This window comes from Sphaerodactylus townsendi, linkage group LG06, assembly GCF_021028975.2.
Source record: "Sphaerodactylus townsendi isolate TG3544 linkage group LG06, MPM_Stown_v2.3, whole genome shotgun sequence".
Taxonomy (NCBI): Eukaryota; Metazoa; Chordata; class Lepidosauria; order Squamata; family Sphaerodactylidae; genus Sphaerodactylus; species Sphaerodactylus townsendi.
In genome coordinates, this window is record NC_059430.1 from 42,331,476 (window position 1) to 42,351,622 (window position 20,147).

Here is a 20,147-nt window from a genome sequence, read left to right on the forward strand (position 1 = left end):
CCCGGCAGCTGCTGTGATGCAGGAATCCACCCCCAAACAGCATCACTTTCAATGGTGTTTAAACTAGATCCACCTTAAAGGGAGAATCTGGGGTCCCTAGTTAAACAACATTGAAAGTGATGCTGTTTTGGGGTGGATTATCCCCCACCCTGAAACAGCATCACTTTCAATGTGGCGTAGTGGTTAAGAGCAGGTGCATTCTAATCTGGAGGAACCAGGTTTGATTCCCTGCTCTGCCACTTGAGCTGTGGAGGCTTATCTGGGGAATTCAGATTAGCCTGTGCACTCCCACACCTGGCAGCTGGGTGACCTTGGGCTAGTCACAGCTTTTCGGAGCTCTCGCAGCCCCACCCACCTCATAGAGTGTTTGTTGTGAGGGAGCAAGGGCAAGGAGATTGTAAGCCCCCTTGAGTCTCCTACAGGAGAGAAAGGGGGGATATAAATCCAAACTCTTCATCTTCTTCTTCTAAACTGAGGACCTCAGATTCTCCCTTTAAATCCATGCCGGAGTGGGTGGATTTAAAAGGGAAATTTGGGGGGTGCCTGCTGTCAGGGGTGCAATGGTTAAGCTGGAAGCACCAAACTTTCAGGGTATCTTTAGGAATCTCTCCTAATGATATCACCCAGGTTTGGTGAAGTTTGGTTCAGGGGGTCCAAAGTTATGGACCCTCAAAGGTGTAGCCCCATCTCCTAAGCTCCCATTGGAATCAATGGGGGATGGGGGCACCCCCTTTGGGAGTCCATAGCTTTGGACTCCCTGGACCAAACTTCACAAAACCTGGGTGGTATCAATAAGAGACTCTCCCGATGATCCCTCCCAGGTTTGGTGAAGTTTGGTTCAGGATGTCCAAAGTTATGGACCCTCAAAAGATGTAGCCTTCATCTTCTATTAGCTCCCATTGAAAACAATGGAGGATGGGGCACTCCCTTTGGAAGTCCATAGCTTTGGAGCCCCTGAACCAAACTTCACAAAACCTGGGTGGTATCAATAAGAGACTTTCCCGATGATCCCTCCCAGGTTTGGTGAAGTTTGGTTCAGGATGTCCAAAGTTATGGACCCTCAAAGGTGTAGTCCCCATCTTCTATTAGTTCCCATTGGAAACAATGGAGGATGGGGGCACCCCCTTTGGGAGTCCATAACTTTGGACCCCATGAACCAAACCTCACCAAACCCGGGTAGTATCATCAGGAGAGTCTCCCAAACAATCCCTGAAAGTTTGGTGCTGCTAGCCCAAACAATGCGCCCCCCTGCAGGCCAAAAACCGAAAAAGCACTGAAACGTTTTAAAAACCCACAAACGGGTGGGAGGAGCTTCGGACATGAATGGGGGGGGGTTCAAACCCGAGAAACCCCCCCCCCTTATCTAAGTGCATGATTCTGCCTCCAATTTATCATGCAAGAAACTGACAATCAGGTTTCTTTCAGAATCTCATTTCTTTTTCTTTCCTTTTAGCATTGAAGTGGGATCGATTTACTCTCATGGGTCATAGTTTAGGTAAGTGGCCTTAATCCTCAGAACAGTTTTATTCTTTTCTCAAAATATAGCGAATATTTAACTTCCAGGTCAACTTTTTGACCTTGTAGCAGCAGTTAATTTTATGAGGTAAAAACATTTATCTTATTTGCTGACTCATTCAACTCACGTAGCCTAGTCCTGTCCTCTAATTTACTAGCCTGCTTCTTCTCTTGGTGAGGCTTAGCAATAAGGACTTCTTCCTTGGTACTGGTTTCACATTGTACATTTAAACCACATTCCCTGTTCTCTCATACAGGTGGAACTGTGGCAGGAATGGTAAGTATTTTTTTAAAAGGCATTCCTCATATCAACTGTTTTTCTCCATTAAAATGTTGGTTATTTAGTTCACTTCATTATCAGCTCTCAGGAGTGAAGCTGGCCAAGTTAGTGGTGGCAAAACAAATAAATCCATAAATCAATACATCAAAGTTAAGCCAAAAATATCCCCAGCTAGTAACAATAAATTAAGATGAACAGAATCAGCAAAAAAGGAAAGTGTGTCAGCTTAATAGCAGAAAAAAACCCAAAATCAGAGCTGGGAAACAAGCCAGTCAAATAAAACAGTGCAAAATGATATATAGGCATAAAACAGATGGTAATATACTAAAGTGGTTAGATAATAAAACAATGAAAAGGTAATCATGAAAAAACGCAAAAGCCTGGGCAAATAAACATGCCTTTACCTGACATCTAAAAGGCAGTAGTGAGGTGGATGTGGGAGTGGCGGCAGGTGAGCTTCCAGGGGGAAAACATTTCATAGCCAGGGCACAACCATTGAAAAAAACCTGCCTCTTGTTTCTAGTTACCTCATGTTTATGGGTGGACATATAAAGAACTGGGCATGCAATAAGGATCTTAGGTGACAGGCAGGAGACCCCAGTTCTCTCTGTGGTAGTCAGAAGAACACAAGGAAATAAAAATGTCTGAAGGCAAAAATGTTAGAATTAACATTTGCACCTGGGATAAATTCTCTCCTCTTCTTGGATCTTCCTAGTTCTCATCTATTTTCCCTGACATGGTGGAGAAGTTGATCTTGGTGGAATCGTATGGCTTTTTCCCAGCACCTAAGGTTAGATTCTAAAATGCTTTTCTCTTCTCTTTATATCACATTTGAGAGCATGAGAGCTGAATGTCAGTCAGGAAAGGCACTGCAGGGAAACAACCCCACACTTGCCCTCCTGTCCCGCTGTACAACAGAATGTTCACTAAAATAGTAGCGTAATGTTTAAGAGTATAATGTTTAAGAGTATTAGACTAGTTTGTGGGAGCCCCTTCTTATGCCATAGTAGCTCTCTGGGTAACCTTGGGCCAATCACACTCCCTCAGCCTAATCTACCGCACAGGATTGCTGTAAGGATACAATGGGGGAGAGAATAACACTATTATGCTGCTTTGGGTCCCCATTAGGAATAAGGGCAGGGTACAAATGAATTAAAGAAATAATAAGTTGATGATAGCAATGTTATATTTCTGAAAGAAAGTGCTATGTGATTAAAAGGTTCTGGTACTAACCTTCAAAGCCCAAAACCGTCTGGGGCCTTCTTCTGGGGCCCATCTCTTCAATTTGTTCCCTAAAGAGCATTACACTCAGTAAATTACAACTTACTGGTGGTCCCTGACCCAAATATTTTCTGGCTGTCCTTGACCAGAACCAAAACCTTTTCAACTCTATCCAAGCCTGGTAGAACACTCTGGCTGATTATGCACAAGGTGCTTGTGGCGCTGCAGGGGCAAATGTCCGTCACTGCAAGATTTCTTGTATGGACATGTTTCCTTGAGCCCTGTTTCCACTTTCCATTCACTCCACAGCAAGCAACACCACTTCTAGCACAACTTTAATTTGCTTCGCCACCAGAGCAGGTCAGATTTGCCATGAGCTCAGCTTTACCCCAGACATTCTCCCTCTGCCCATGGTCAGCCCACCTAGCTTTTCTCTTCATACTCTTTCATACTGCCGTCCATGCCTTCCCTCTCACCCCCCTTTCCATGTTTCCAGCTTCTTCCTGCCCCCTACTCATCCTGCCAGCATCTTTTGGTAGCCAGCAAGTGGAAGTCAAAGAAAATAGGCTCAACCACACAGGCTTAGCCAAAACACACCAACTTCTAAATTCTCATTTTGATATCCCAATATAATTATATCAAACAGTGCTTGGTCCTACCATACATCCAATGTTCCTGTGTGCTCAGCCCCCCTCCCCCCATGCACATTACATATGTGGCAGAGACCTGATATGGGAGTTTTACAGTGTTCATTTACATTCAGGGGACAAGTTGTTTCTTTGGATAGTACAAGCAGGGCGTCTTTTTAACTTCACTCCGCTACTCCCGCTCTACTTCCCCTCTCCCCAGTGATCGGAAGGACTTAAAAAAATTTATTTCAACTTCAAAATAGTGATAGATCTAATACGGTAATGTCAAAATACCAAGGAATATCAAAATAACAAGCCTCATTCTCCTTCACTACCAGCAGGAGAGTGTGTGTGTGTGGAGGGGGGAAGAGATCATTATAAAGTTGGAAGAGACCACAAGGGCCATCAAGTCCAACCCCCTGTCATGCAGGAACACACAGTAAAAGCACTCCGAACATATGTTCATCCAGCCTTTGTTTAAAAACCTCCCCAAAAAGGAGGTTTTGATGATAGCAATGTTATATGTCTGAAAGAAAGGGCTATGTGAGTAAAAGGTTCTGGTACTAACCTTCAAAGCCCAAAATGGTCTGGGAATATCAGTTTTAGGTTATGGGCCCCTTCTTCAGTATGTGTGGTCCAGGGAATTGCTTTGCCTCTTTCATTTGTGGGAGGAGTAGTGGTGGGATTCAGCGGGTTTGCACCACTTCGGCAGAATGGGTTGTTAAAATGGTGTTTGCAAACAACCAGTTGTTAAATTATTTGAATCCCACCACCAGAACCAGTTGCTAAATTATTTGAATCCCACCACTGGGCGGGAGGGATTATTTCTGGAAAGGGGCTGCAATATCAATATAACTGCAATACTAATTATATAACTGTAATTTAAAGGCTTTTACAATGCTGGCAATCTTGGGACTACTGGGTGTGATGAGATCTGTGCCTTTAAGAATGAGTTGATGGGCAGAGTTAAGAGAATCAGGAAAAACAGGCCCAGGAGACTTCTGCAGACAAGCTGCACAGCAAGGTGTGAGGCCTCCTTGCATGTAAACAAAGAAATGCAAGGAGTCTTCACTACAAGCCCACTGAACAGTGAAGAGTCCCAAGGTAAGCGGTCCAAACATAGTGGGCCTCTGCCAAGTGAGACCCGACCCTTTGGGACTTGATACAAGTTCACAGGGCCTGTAAGATGGAGCTGTTTTGCCAGGCCTATGGTTATGGGCAGTAACGGTATCCATCTATTGACTTCCCCTTCTCCCCTTCCTTCTGCCTTTCCTTTTTACCTTTTGTAATATTAGTGTGAATGCTGGGTTTTTAAGGGGGTATAGTTTCAAATTTTAATTGTTATCCCCTTAGTAGAGACTGTGGCACAGGGGTACAATAGAATATGTCAGTTGGTGTTGTAAGCTGCCCTGAGCCCATATGGGGAAGGGCAGCCTATAAAACAAACAAATACATAAAAACTGCCTTATCTACTCTGACTGCAGTCACTCTCTGTGGTCTCCGCTGGAGGTTGTTCACATCACCTCCTACCTGACATTTTTAACCACAGATGTGAGGGACTTAGCCTGTGACTATCTGCATGCAAAGGAGATGCTCTTCCCCTGGACCCCAAACCCTCCCCTAACAAGTGTGAAACTGCACCACCACCTAACACATTTGCTGTTTTCTGGGAGATGATAAAACCTGAATGTACATACGATAACCTTGGTGTCATTTTTGAATGTTTATGTTGCTTGAGTTTCTAAACCTATAAGAAAACAAGCTTTTGTATCACAGGAATTGCATGTGCCACTGACAGGACATGAATTCAGAAGTTTAATTTCACAAATATTGCAATAAAAACTACTCTCTTAACATTGCTTTGCACTTTGTGATGCGACTTGTAGTTGATCAGAAGGGAGCGTGCCTCTCTGATGTATCCAGTTCAAATTTGAACTTCTCTAACTTCTAACAAGACAGGAGTTCCTCTTATTATAAACCACTGCCAGGCTCTGAGATTGTTCCTTGGCTCTCTTGTTGGCAGGGTGATGAGAGGGGCCCAGGATTAAATAAAGCCAAGCTCCCCATTCACCCCTAAAGATGCCCCATCAATATTAGAGGTGAGGCTCCAGGTGTTGTGACCCTTAGTAGCGTGAATCAGTTGTCAGCTCTTCTTCCTCCCTTGATTTCATGCTGTTACCCTGTCTTGTTAATGTATAGTCTTAAAATATGATGGTGCTAACTGCTGCTGGTGGTGGTCTGTGTGTTTTGTGAGAAGTTTTGGTTGTAAGGAGCTACAGAAAGGAAATGACTGCTTCTGATTTGCAGGACTATGAAAGGTTACTAAAGCCCAAACGAAAGCTGTTTGAGGGTCTGCTGAGTTTTGAGGCAAGCAAGCAAGATTCTGCTAAAGTGCGCAGCCCCCAAGAGGCACTTCAGAGGTGAGTTCTGTTTTTGGACTCTAAAGTCAGTAGCTGTCATCTCCTGTCCTTGTGGAATGGGAGCATGGTAGTGTGTCCTGTAAATGCAGGCTGACTCTGGACAAGAAAGCAACCATTGTGGTATACTGCTTTGCCATCCTGAGAAAACAGCAGCAGCACCTTTGGGGTAGACAGAAGGTTGAAAGTGACCTGTAAAATAAGTGACCAGTTACTTGCAAGTAATATGCCCCCACGCCAGCCACCCAAGGACTGACCTATCAGAGTAAAATGAAATTTGAGATGGGCAAGGGTTTTATGAAGAGTTTTTATGTGGAGGTTTTGGATTTATATCCCACTTTTCTCAACCATAAGGAGCCTCAAAATGGCTTTCAAACTCCTTTCTTACCCATCCCCACAACAGGTGCCTTGTGAGGTAGGTGGGGCTGAGAGTTCTGAGGGAACTGTGACTAGCCAAAGATCACTCAGCAGGCTTCATGTGCAGGAGTGGGGAAACAAACCTGATTCAACAGATTAGAATCCGCTACTCTTGTGGAGGAGTGGGGAATCAAACCCAGTTCTCCAGATTAGAGTCTCCCATCCTTAACCACTACGTCACTGTTCAGAGTTTGTGATAAAGCTCTCTTCGTGACAGACACAGCTTTGTATTGTGCTGTTGCACTCTCCCTCTATCTTGCTGTCAAGCATGAAGAATGATTGAATGGTTCCTGATTTCAGAAGCTTTTAATCAACTTTCAGTTAGTTGCCATATTCAAATGCAAGTGCCAGTCAGGTTGGAGTTTGTTTCCTTCCCGCAAACTGTGATTCCAAACCAGAACTGAATCTTGGCTTGAGAATCGCTGAGATGAACCAAAACTTCATCTTGACCAGGTCCCCATATTTGCACATCATTGCAAGCTGTGGCCTGATTTAAGACTTCTGAAACCAGGAAGTTTGCAACCCTGCTTTGCAGACACAGAGAGGAGGGGAGCTTGCAAGCACGACCAGTTGTTTGCATCCATCCTGAACAGAGAGAGGTTTGTTGTGGTTTCAAAACGCAGCCTTACCCAGCCTCAAGTATAAACAAGTGGAATAACCATTTAGACAGGAGCCTTTCCAAGAATCATATTTTCCAATGTATTTCTACAGTGGCAAACCCTTGTATGTTCTTATTTGGTTTCTCTAGGCTATTAAAGGCAAACCCACACCTAACAGAAGACAGTGCAAAAATATTGCTGCAACGGGGAACAACTGAAGTGCCAGGAGGTAAAACGTTATTGTCGTGACTGTGCAATAGTTCGGTAGCAAGGCTAAGACCTCCTTGGGTGGCAGTGGTAAATTTTTGCCAGAGGATGCATAAAGCCAAGGTCTGCAACCTATGACTCAAGAGCTAAATTCAGTTCAATAATGGAACCAAATATACCTTTTATAAAAGAAAATGATATGTGTAAGTTAAAATATAGTGGAATGATAGAGGGGATGCTAAAATAACCTCTCACAGGGAAATGAGAGAAGTGGGTAGTTTCCAGTAATCTTAGTATGAGCCATGCATAGATTTATGCCAGTTCAGTGGAACAATAGGACAGGATGCTCCTGTATATATTTATTGCTTATTGTTAGATCTTGTGTGTGCTTCTTTCTAATAAAGACTCTACAATGAATGTTTGGGCTGCAGAAACTTTATGGATTGTTATTACTCAGAGTGTCAATTATAAGTAATTCTATATTGTATATTTTCAGTTATGCAAATAGGCTTTATTATACTGGCTCATTTGTTCTGAAGTATGATGTAGTTTGGCTTTTGAGTTATAAAAGATTGCTGACCTAAGGCATCAAGCGTGCAACAGCTGTCCTGACATCAGTGCCTAATATATTGTTATCTTCTCTGATCCCCCAGGTCTGGTCTATAACAGAGATATAAGAGTTACTTTGGTAAGTTTTTGTTGTCAGTTATCCAACAAAAAGGTATGTTGGACTGGACTAGGAAAGTCTTGGCTCCAGTTCCTGGTCAACCATGAATTCTTTGGCATTTTGTGCTCTCTGTTTCACTTTCTCATCTTTTAAATCTGCTGCTATAAATTTGAAATAATAACATTAATATTTTCGTACCCTTTTCAACCTATCCTCTAAAGGGCTTGTCTGAAAATGAAATAATTTTTTAAAAAATAATCGGCATATTAAATACTGCATTGAAAAAATTTGTAGCAATGCCAGAACTAGGTAGGCACTAGGACCCCAGCGGAGCATTCTAAAACAAAGATGGTCCAGCATGTGGTGGATGAATTTACAATTCTGCTTTGATCCTTACATGGAAAAGAGTATAGCAAAGTGTGCATGTTCTGGCATCGTGCAAATCATGCATAAATACCAAAATGGCCAGTGATATATTTTCACTGTTCACATTTTTGAGGTGGAGAATGTGCTTTATGTTGTGTATTGTTTCCCCTCCTATCAAGTCCTGCTAGCTAGCCCCATCTCATCAGATTTTAGAAGCGAGGCAGGGTCAGCCCTAGTTAGTACTTGAGTGGGAGATCACCAAGAAAATCCAAGGTTACGAAAGCGAGCGTAATGCAGGGGTGTACCGCCCATGGGCACATGGGGTATCTCATGTCCCTGGGCACACACCATTTTGTCATGTGGGGGGTACCGGGTGGGTCCTTGTGCCCAGGCTCTTCCATGGCATAGCAACCCGGCCAGGGCACTGCTTGCTGGCTGAAGTGTTCACCATGGGAGAGGAGGAGCCGGTCCGCCTCTGTGGTGCATGTTCTAGCCTGCCTGCTGCTGAGCCCTGCCCTCCTGCCCTCCTTGCAGGCTGGCTCCTGCCCTCCCCAGGGAGGACGGGGCCCAGCGGCATGTGGTCCAGGTAGGCGCCGTGGCAGCAGCTGGCCTGCCACTGTGGCGCCCTCCTGAGCTGCCCGTCTGGGTCGCCCGCCGCTGCCCCCTCTCCATCAGAGGCCAAGCCTGCCTTGCAGGCCCGCGGCAGGCTCTCGGCCCAGCTTGCAAGGATAAGTGGGGCGGGGGGGGAGGGATGCCTTGAGGTTTTCTGTTTACTGTTATTCAAGAGAATTTCAACATAACTTATACTCATTTTTGTATTGCACATCAAAGTAACTCCTTACTTCTGCCTGTGCAGCTACTTGTGATGTAGCTTCAGCAAAGAGCCAGCTCTCTCGATCCAAAGCCTGGCAAGAAGAGTAGCACTTATCAGGCAGTCCACTTTTGTCCTGTCAAAAAAAATGACAGATGGGAGGGCCTGCCCCAAGTTCCCCACCTCTCCCACTCAACGGGCGGGGCGGGCAGAAGAGGCAGCTGTAGCACCGGGTGCTCTGCCCAGTAATTACACTGGCAGATTTTTGGGGGGGTCTGGAGAGAAGCAGTGCACATCCTGGATAGAGAATTCATTGCCTGCTGCCTCTTCGACATGTGTATCCACCTGTGTACTCTTACAAGATGTCTCACCCCTAAGCACAGAACCACTCTCTCTGCCCCAATTTAGCTTTTCTTCATGGAAGCCCAGGCTTGAAGGGATCTATTATGATGCCAGGCTCTTTGACCAAGCCTAGAAGAACCTGAAAATATTTGTTGATGTCTTTTTGCAGACACTACTGGGTACGTTTTCAAACATTTCCACAGAACTATGAGAATTTCGCACTAAAAGTTAATTTGCAGTGACCCAGATTATCAGGTTCCACATGTACAAAAACCTAGATATCAAACTCTGTCTGACTCTGTATTTTCATTTGTAGCACAATCACAGTTTTGTGACTTTGGACCAATCTTTGACCTTCCTGAAAAACATCCAGGCCGATGTACTGATGATCATGTGAGTGATATACAGATGTGACCAGCAGCTTATCTTTCATGGCCTTACTTCTCTCCTGCCAAAATTCTAAGAAAAAAATGCCATTGCTTCACTAATCTGCTACAAGAACAAGGCTAAGTACAACCTTTAAGGAGCACTGCTGGGGTAACTACTACTTTAAGTGCAGAATTTATGGCATATATTAAATGGCTGCACAGTACAGTTGCCTTGAAATAGCTTCTGTTTACATGACTAGCTTGTCCTTGGCTGTGTAAACAGAACAATGCAAGCTACCCACAAAGATAACTTCAAAGTTTGTATTTCTTTCTAGAGCACAAGATGGGATCTTTTCCATTGAGTCTAAAGATATGCCTATTGTGAAACCCCTGCAAGAGGCATACAGGACCTTCCTAAAAGAGGTGAGAGCAGCTGGCTAGGCCTTACCAGACACTTACACTGGCCTACATATGTAGCAGTTTCTCTCATGTTAGAACTTTAGAGTAAGGAAGAAACCTTTATCTTGCTCTGTATATATACTGAAGTGGGAGGGAGAAGAGTATTGAGAGTATATTTCACAGAATCGTGAATTTTTTTTTAAATAAGCGGATTCATAACTTGTAAACCTGCTAGTTGTCAACTATTTTAAATCTTACCAAGGAGAGTGGGGGGAAAAATCAGCATTTCCAGTGGCAAGACTGTTAGTCCAAAAATATGAAATTGTAACAAATAAAGAAGTCTTTATATCTGTCCTGTGCTAGATCACAGCATTTGGGTTTAATCCTTTTTAACAGATCTGGTCAAGGCTTTCGTAACCCACTGAAAGTTTCTGTTTACAGCCATCTGTAATATTAATAACGTCTCTATTAGAATATTTCAGACATCTCTTTTTTTGGAGTCCACTTCTCATTGTATTCACTGTCACCCTTAGCGCTTCCACTACGCTGATGTAACTGGGAATCACTTTGTCCACATGAACGAGCCAGAAGTTGTGGCTGGGATCATCACTACTTTCTTAAGTGAAGGCAAGAATGTCAAAGCCAGTCTGTAGCCAGCATCACCTCCTCCCCTGCTGACTGTCCAGTGGATGTGTTCTGCAGGAAAAGACATCCCTTACTACTGCTAGAGTGAGGACAAGACTGCAGCTGAACTTCCTTCAGGTTGCATTGGAAACAAGTACAGGAATCTTGGATGTCTCTAAAAGGTGTGGAAGAAATGTGGCCACAACTATTGTTGCCGAGAATACGCCTTCAAACAGAAGCCACATTTTTGCTGGTTCTCCGTTGCTGGGTAGCCAGCATACATTGTTTTTGCTGAATGTCTCAGCCAGTTTCATTCATGCACACAGACTCCATGGGACCCCATGAGCTATAGGCTGAAGTTGTTTTTACTGGTTTTGGCACAGTAGATGACATTTGGCTGAAAGCCTGATTTTCTAAATATACAACAGTTGTTCATTTAATAAAATAAGTATTCGCTTGTTGTGCTGGTTGAACAATAAACATGGCTTACTTTACCACTAGATCAATCAGTCGCATCAAGTGCATCATTCAGGAGTAGAGTATCTGAGGTTTTATTCCTGGATTCACAAGAACAGCCTGTTTTTTAATACTGCTTTCTTGCATGCTTTAAAACTTTTTTTAAAAAAAGCAAGGACTTATTGCCTATGCTGTCAGCTATGAGACACTGAAGGGATAGTATCAAAATTTTGTCTAATATTAAATTAAAAGATGTAAGCAAGGGGGAGAGTCAGTTTTTACTGCCAACTACAGAATCCTATTGCCTTTCAGTGGAAAGAGAACTTGTGTCTCCCTTGTTAACTTTTAGCAAAAGAATTAGCTAGGCATTTTTTCCAGTCACACTCAATCTGCTCCCCCGTTCCCAACAGCACACTGGCAACATGAGCATCTACAAAGATGTTATACATGCGGCTGATGGCATCTCTTCCTGCCCTTACTGCAAGTCATGTCCACATGTTTGTGGTAGATATTACATTAACATTAGAGATTCAAGAATCTCGAATTCTTCCTTACAGCTAATTTTACCCAATAGAGTGCACAAATGGCCATTCCCATTTTCAAAAGATGAAATGTTGTGCTGAGATTATCTTGAACTGCTCTGAGAAAACCAAGTACCACTAGGAAACCTCATCTTACCCCTTTGGCATCGTATTTTCTCTCCTTAGGGGGATAGTAACATCAACCAGTAGCAAAGCAACCCTTTCAAGCCGCAAAGCGGTGCAGCAATTTATTTAGAAAATGTATAACTGCCTCTTTAGAGACTTCCTCAACAATCATTGTCATGATTAGTATATAGCCGCTACCAGTCTCCCTTACTATACTATTGCAACATGTATCCTAGCAGAATCATTGTTCCCTGAATACCATAGCAAGAACACACAATACTACACAAAATATTTGACATAATTGGCAGCACAGTAGTACATTAACTGTTGTAGGTGACTTAGAAGTTAGAGAAGGAACTAGTCACACACACTGTGTGCAAATTTAGTTTGCAAGTTACCCAGCAAACCAGATATGCAGGAAAAAGATAAAGGAAAATGGAGAGAAAAAGAACATTCTATAGCCCGTAGCAACATTTATTTACAATTTAAAATGTAGTTTTTCATCTCTCAGCCAAACAGCACACTATTAGGTGACATCAAGTTTGTCAGGGATCATGGAGCAAGGTCCACAGAGCTATCATAGGGTTGTGCATTTGAGCAAAGATTACTTCATGTGTGGCCCCTAAAGCTGTCCACTTTATTAGACCGTCCAAGAGACAGTGATGAAATGAGCAGGAAGCTCCATCAAAATATGTCTGTCTGTAACCTCTTTGTGGCTTCCCTTTTGTAAAGACTCAGTATGGTCGAAACTTTCGCTGTTCTCGCATGAGCGCAATTTTCTGCTTGTCTTCTTCGAATTTCTTCCTCAGCTGGGCTATGTCTGAAAAACATGGAAAAAAGATACTAGATCAGACTGAAGATGAACGACACTCCTGCAGATTTCATCTGTCAGGCATTTAAAACAGCTTTGTGCTGAAAATATTATTCCCAGTGTGTTCAAGTGTTATGTTGATTCTGTGTACTAAAATAATTATTTATAGTAGAATCTACTATTCACTATTAGAAATGCTGCGAAGCTCTCCTGAGGGATTCAAATTTTGTTTCTCCTGCAATGAAGCTTCAAATGAAACCCACTATGAATCCAGAAAAGGGTCTACCAAGACTGGACAAGTAGACAGCCTGACTAAGGTAGCACTTCTGTTCTCCTTCTGGCTTCTGCACTTTTGGCAAGTGTTTATAATGAGTTAGGTTTTAACCATATGAATGCTTGCCATCATCCCAACATCCTGTATTGTACTGTGTCTATTGACAAGTTGACACAATTAAAAAGAAACACAACAGACCAGAGCTAAAAATCCCGGCAATGACAGCAACTCTGTTTATTCAGCAGCTGCTTCCATTACCACCAGGCTTCAAGCTGACCTGGAAAAGCCACATTTTGCAAGCAACTCAGGTTCTACACTTCATTCCATCTGCACCCAAATCCCACAGGACTGAAGTGGATAAGAAGTTACTCACGCTCTCTCTTAGTTTCACGATGCTGCCAAGCATAGAAGTTGAGCAGTTCCTTGCGTTGTCTCTTGCGCTTCTCCTTCTCCAGTACCCGCAGGTTGGCTGCTTCTGTCCGTGGAACTCCAGGTCTTCGACCTTTCCTTGTCACCTTCACCCACCCATCCTCATCTGGGACACCATCGGCAGCCTCAGCTTTTGCGTCTTCCTGTGTCAAAGAAAAAAAGTGAAGAAATGAGAAGGCTGAGAAAGAAAAAGCAGACCTTATCCAGCTTTGGAGGAAGGGGCTGTTGGATTCCCACCAGCCTCCTAAACCCAGAAACATGGTTTACAATTCAGAGAATGTTCCACCTGACTGTCACAGCTCATTAATAAAGGAATCCTAGAACTAGCCCCTTTTACCATGCAAGAAGATGGATAGAAATGGCTTGCTGAGGAAGGCACAGTTGTGCTACCTCCAGGTAATATAATCAATGTGACCCTCCAAACGTAATGGTTCTCAATTCACCATGTAAAATCATAGATGTCTACCCTCTAGGTAGGAAGGTCAAGGACACTACAGTAGGTAACACACTGGAGAACATTCATAATTTAAGAAGTCTGTAGCACAGTTAACACAACTGAAGCTTCAGCAATCCCTACCTCAGCAGTCTTCTGATCATAGACTTGCATGAAAGAATCCACCTCTTTCTTCAGCTCAGCGGGATCCACAACTGATGCAGCATACCCAGCAATCCATTCTGAGATGAAGAAGAAAATCAACAATCACTACAAACATCTTCAACAAGTTATGCAGAGAAAAAACTGTGGGAACCGAACAAGCCCTTCTTCACACAACCTAAACTATGGACCTAGGTGGACGGGACAAACAAATTAGCTCCAATGACGACTGCTGGTAGGAATTAAATTGCACATTGTGTGATATGGATGCCTGCCTTTGTCTGCTTGTGGATAAGAACCACCAATGTTGCAAGAGCCAGGAGCTTGTTTCAGCTGAGCCACTACTTGAGCAATTTAGCATATCAGAAACCCCTATATCCTGGGTGGGTAGTAGCACCAGCATGCTAACACTGCATGTGCAGCAGTATTACATGCACTTTAAACTTTGCTAAATCTGTGCAAGGTTGTATGGGTAAGTTCTTCTGTCCCATCAGCATCAGGCCTAAGGCAATGGTATGCAAGTAGCTATTTAAAGCTGCTTACCTCATGAACCTGCAGCAAGGTCCATTTCCTAAACTGCTGAGATTTCACACTACTCTGCAAAAGCAGGAGTGCAAACAGGGAGGAGATCTCTGCTTACCCCAGACAGTGCATCTTGCAATTGCCTTGCTTTGCCACTCCGCACTGCAGTCTGACAGTGAAATTATGTTAGAGCAAGAGGTTTAAAACCTAATGCCTAAAGATACTGGGTGAAAGATAACTTAACTGACCCTCTTCTGCCTTTTGCACAATCTGACAGTGTACTGCAAAGATAAGGGGGAACCCCGCGGCAAGCCAGATTTGTACTGGCAAGAGATGGCTAAATGCCTATGGGGAAAGGATGAAGAAACTGATGTGTCAAAATTGAAAGACAAGAACCCAATTTGGCTGGAATCAGTTACATTTCAAGGTCAACTTTCCTGAAAGCAAGGAACTCAGCTGCAGATGTGGCCACATGCTTCATTTTATCCTGCAAAGTGGTCTAGGTTGAAAGTCACCCAGTGAGCCTCATGCCTGAGCAAGTAACTGAACCTGTCTCCTCCAACTGTCCAACATTTGTTGCAAATTTCAGTTTCTAATAACAGGAACAGATGCTGTGAAAAACTGAATCTGCACTTCTGCGAGCCAGTACAAGAAGGCATAGAAGTTCTAGGCATCTGTGGCTAACTTACTGAGAATTCCAGTTTGAACAGGATGATTGACTGAAGAGATCACTAGGGGCCCATGCGTTGATAATGACCGGGCAGCCTGTATACCAGCTGGACTCTTGAATACCACATAGGCCACCTTGAATCCCTAGAAAACAGAAAGTACATTTGTACAGGCTAAAAAAAACCCCAAGCCTGTTCATATATATCTCAAAAAATGAAGTTTCGCTAAGTACATAAGCAACAGTTCAAGAGTATTCCCCCTCCCCAACACACTTTTACCTACATTATTTCCCCACCACTCTCTCAACATGCAAGCCACCAACAGAGCTGACTGTTCTCAATTTACCAACAATGTCTTAGTGTTGAAGAACTTGGACTCAGATGCTTCTGGTTTTTCTCCCAGCCTTGGCTTTTCACACATCTCCACAGACTGTACAGAACAGCAGCCGGAGAACAGCCTCGACAAGCATTCCTTCGAGCAAAATAAGAATTTAGCACAAAATTACTAAAAAGTATATGAAGTTATCCTGTAGTCAAGGTAAGACTACCAGTCTTTCTTGGCACAGGATTCAATTAACTTGGAAAACAGGCACACTCCCAGCTGATTCCAGAGTAGTCTTCTTGTACCCTTCCTTTCACAACACAGCTATATGACTATCTCCTACTCTTACAAAATTTTTGAACACCAAAAAACAGGACGAGTCACAATCATGTTGTCTGTTATGCACTGTCTGTCATTGACAAAAATGTATGGTTCCTTCTTCAGAAATCAGCTAATGCAGACATTCTCAAGATCTGAATCAAAAGTTCCATAGAGGATAATGTCCTACCGGTATGCATTTTCTTCTATAGCTAGAATTGTAAGGCAACAAAATGAAAGACAGAATTGATTCCCTTATTATAGTGATACATCCAGCCATTGAATTTTATACTAATTAAACAAGCCTGTTGGCCATGGTATGGGGAGAGGCATAATCATGGCACTTTCTTTTTTTTATTGACACAAAACACACATAACCCATAAAATAATTACAATTAGAATAATAATTTAAATAATTACATAAATATTACATACATTTGAAATCATTATACTAAGACAATAGTCAACTATTACCTTAGGTCAATCAGATTGAATAATATATAATAATTATAGATATAATCATGGCACTTTCTTTGCATTTAACTACACAGCATGAAAACTGCATGGCAGTATAAAAAATACTCCAACAAATCTTGCTGTGATAAGCATTATCTTAAGAATGAAAAAGAACAATTCTAAAAAGAGATGATAGCAGTACCTCTAGAATGTTCAAAGCATTTTCAATAAGTCTGGTGTTAATTTTGAAAGATAGGGTTGACTTCAGTGCATTTCTGCAAGTGCCAGGACTTACATTAATGGAGCCTGACTTGGTTACCTCCCCCCGCTCTGCCTGAAATCCTGCCCCTGGCAGGAGGGTACCGCTAAGGACTGGCATTTGGGCTGACGCGGGAGAGGAGAGCTGAGAAAGTCTCTCTCTGTTAGCAGGACTCCTTACACCTGCAGAAACACTGGTGTGGATCCAACCCATTATCTTTATATTGCATATGTAGTGGAGTATATAGAGGAGTACAAGACAGAGACTTACTTAAAGCCACATACCAAAATGAAGGTAAGATAGAAAGCAGAAAACTTTGGTTCAAAGATAATCCTCTTAACTGTTATGCAGTAACTAATAACTTGGAAAAAAACAGGAAATAAATGGTTTAACTAAATGCTAACACTTTAAATCAAAGGCAGCATGGTACTTTAGGCAGTCATCTAATCTCAGCATCTAAAAGGTTCTGGAAACATGCTCACCTAACACGATACTGCTGACCCTGGTACAGCTGTCTCCTATTGAAAACCTATGTTCTTGCCTTGGGTGAATGGCTAATGTGTTAGGCATAGATGTCCCACAACTTATAGACTGTGTACATTTACAAGTTTAGACAAAGGCTGCTTTATTTTTAACGAGGAACATTTCTCTATACTATAACTTTGTATCATTCAGTTGGAGCAGTCTAATTCAAGAGTCACCTGGGGTAGCAAAACTGGGCCCTCGACCACCCTGAAAGCATTGCCCGAGGAAAGCAACTGAGAATAAAACGATCTGTACTGTAACACAGTCTCATGCGGAATACTGTGCTTAGTTCTGGTTGCTTCATTTCAAGAAGGATATTGGAAAAGCTGGAAAAAGTACAGAAAAGAGCAACCAAAAACACCACAGCATGACAAAAATGATATATGGTGAGGCAGTGAGTCAATTGCAGAGGGGGGCTTATGAAGGAGAATGCAGGGAATGAGGAAGTAGGGTATAGCTGGTGTAGGCAATGAAGGCACTTTGTGTGTATATCAATCTTGTCTTCAAAGTCAATGATGCTGTTTCTTGGGCACTTGGGGCTTTAAGTTTAGAAAGAAAAGGTGGCTGAATGGCAGCATGAGGTATAGAGCTTTGTATGGTGTAGAAAAGTAGACAAATAATTTTCCCTCTTTCATAATAATAGAATTCTGTGAAACTGACTGGCTGTAAATTCAAAACTGACAAAAAAAGTATATTCATACTACAGGCTTTTGTGGTACTCACTGCCGCAAGATGTGGTGATGGTCACTGGTTTAAACTGATTTAAAAGGGGTTGGACTGTTTTATATTAAAAAGATCTATCACAGGTTACCAGCCATGACAGTTATAAGGGGCTTTCAAGTCAAGATGCAGAATCTTGCTGCCAGATTCTGGGGAGCTCTCAGCAGGAAAGGGCTGTTGTTTGTGGGGTTCTGCTTGTAGGCTTCTCTGTGAGAAGTCAATGTTGGAAAGAAGATGCTGGACTAGAAGGACCACTGATCTGGCCACTGTGGCTACTCTTAGGCTCTTATCAGAATGAGAGAGCAATAATGTCTTCTCCAGTCAGATTGCATGTCTAATGTAGTGACTGCAATTTTAGAAGTCTCTCACTTGAAAAGCTCCCTGCAAATAGAAAACTGGCAAAGCAAAGGAAGGTGATATAGAAGCAAATAGTTTTCTGTGTGCTTGAAGTTTCAAATAAAGGAGCACTCAAAATTCACTTCTAATCTGCTGTTGTGCTGTCCTTTCCACCCTTTCAGCATTCTACACATGTGTGTGTTAACCAGCAACCCATCTCCCTGACAACAAAGAGAAACTCTGGTGCTCATCTTCAAAGTGCTCCAGAAACCTCTCTCTCCCCAAAGCTGCATCTTCTCCCACAATTTCCAAATGCAAATAGGCAACCCATGCTGCCCAGAATATCTTCCAAGACAAGGCTTTTGGCTACTTGTGCAGCCAGCCACTACCATTCAGACAACTGAAAGGAGTAGATTATGAAAAATAGGGATCGTGAGGGGGAGGGGGGGCTATCCTATTTTTGCCCAGAGGCCCAGATTTATTAGAACTTGCCATGCATTCAATAGCCAGAATACTCTCTCTCTCCACAAGACTATTTTCTCCTTCCCTCTTCCATATAAACTCACCTCTGTGCAATATGGTGGAACATTGAGGATGAAAAGAGTACGATTTGGAGGCCTGTTAGGATCTGTGTTCTCTCTGACTTTGTGCTCCTTCACATAAAGGTAGTGAGGAGATTGATGCTTTTCAGAGAACTTCACTGGTATAGCTAAAAGAAGCAAGGGACATTTTGTAAGCAACAGACTATAACAAGAAGTCTTAAATCTACACGAAGGCCCAGCAGTATGCAGTGAATCGCAATCACAAGCTTACTACGTGAGGGAGAATTAACTCTTATGACCCGCACCATAGGGGGAAAAAAACACATTAAAAAAAACCCTATTCTGTTCCTGCAAAGCGAGATGGCTACATATATCAAAACCAACAGGAACGGCAGGAAACCGAGCGAGGCCCATGAAGGCGCTCGGCAACCACACCTCAGCCCTGCAGAAACAAACTCTCACCCGTGTATCCTGCAGGAGCAACGCACGATCCCACTTTCCCACGCTTCCTCTTGGAAGTCGCCATTTCAGTGCTGTAGGAGGAAGACCCGTCGTTGCCCAGTTCCTGTAGTAGCAAAGCATGTTGGGAGCTGTAGTTTTTCCGCGTAGACCCGGGTGGGGAAGGGAGTGACTCTGCTCTTGAGCCCATCAGCAATACGGAAAAGAAAGGTTCAAATATGTTTTTAAAACTTCACGATCTCACAGAAACAAACGACGAGAAAATGCTATGGGCTTTTTGGTTTGGCGTGCAGGCTCTGAGGGTGACAGTGGAGAACGAATTCCCAAGAGGTTGCAGACAGAATAAATGGCATGGACAGACAGACAGCCCACTTACCTTTTTAAGTAGCGCTGCTGAGTATCCGTTTGGCATTTCCTTTTACATTTCAATCATTTTCTTTTTTAAAAATCTGTTGTTCCTTTGCGGGTGCGGAGTGTTGTGCTACAGGACTGAAATGTGATGATCTTGACTGCCATAAGGGAGTGACTAGCATAGCAGTTTCGAAGCTTATGTTGAGAAAGGAACCCAGTTATCTCATGCTCATAGTAAACACTACATCCAGTAAACACTAGGCACAGATGGTTCTGGTGGGTTTTCCCGGCTGTGTGGCCGTGGTCTGGTAGATCTTGTTCCTAATGTTTCACCTGCATCTGTGGCTGGCATCTTCAGAGGTGTATCACAGAGGAAAGTCTGTTATTTTTTAAAAGATCTGTTGTTCCTTTGCGGGTGCAGAGTGTTGTGCTACAGGACTGAAATGTGATGACTTTGACTGTCATAAGGGAGTGACTAGCATAGCAGTTTGGTAACAGACTTCTCCAGTGGTGGGATTCAAAAATTTTAACAAAAGGTTCCAATGGTGGTGGGATTCAAACAGTGGCGTAGCGTCAACAGGGCCAGGTGGGGCGT

At 43.0% G+C, this 20,147-nt stretch overlaps 2 protein-coding genes across 2 annotated transcripts in view; one reads left to right on the top strand and one right to left on the bottom strand.

Annotated features, from left to right (window-relative positions):
• SERHL2 (serine hydrolase like 2) overlaps positions 1-11,368 on the top strand; it is a 36,463-nt gene extending 25,095 nt beyond the window's left edge. The window contains 11 exon segments of the mRNA XM_048500915.1: positions 1,454-1,495; positions 1,773-1,792; positions 2,511-2,585; positions 5,669-5,694; positions 5,696-5,744; positions 5,953-6,065; positions 7,228-7,307; positions 7,939-7,973; positions 9,788-9,864; positions 10,175-10,262; positions 10,772-11,368. Coding sequence (XP_048356872.1) covers positions 1,454-1,495; positions 1,773-1,792; positions 2,511-2,585; positions 5,669-5,694; positions 5,696-5,744; positions 5,953-6,065; positions 7,228-7,307; positions 7,939-7,973; positions 9,788-9,864; positions 10,175-10,262; positions 10,772-10,891 — 725 coding nt within the window. The 3' untranslated portion in view covers positions 10,892-11,368.
• Positions 11,369-12,414: 1,046 nt separating this feature from the next.
• RRP7A (ribosomal RNA processing 7 homolog A) lies at positions 12,415-19,337 on the bottom strand. Its single transcript, XM_048500916.1, has 7 exons — positions 19,205-19,337; positions 18,767-18,909; positions 15,611-15,736; positions 15,286-15,409; positions 14,057-14,154; positions 13,424-13,622; positions 12,415-12,785 (listed from the first exon to the last, which is right to left on the bottom strand). The coding sequence occupies exons 1-7, from the start codon at positions 19,266-19,268 to the stop codon at positions 12,700-12,702; spliced, it is 840 nt and encodes a 279-aa protein (XP_048356873.1). The 5' UTR covers positions 19,269-19,337; the 3' UTR covers positions 12,415-12,699.
• Positions 19,338-20,147: the final 810 nt, after the last annotated feature.

Excerpts from the sequence above, each read along its gene's own strand:
- RRP7A (XM_048500916.1), bottom strand. The coding sequence starts at position 19,268 with ATGGCGACTTCCAAGAGGAAGCGTGGGAAAGTGGGATCGTGCGTTGCT. Across the intron at positions 13,623-14,056 it reads ATGATCAGAAGACTGCTGAG|GAAGACGCAAAAGCTGAGGC; the intron begins GTAGGGATTGCT and ends TCTTTGACACAG. Across the intron at positions 12,786-13,423 it reads TCGTGAAACTAAGAGAGAGC|ACATAGCCCAGCTGAGGAAG; the intron begins GTGAGTAACTTC and ends CATGTTTTTCAG.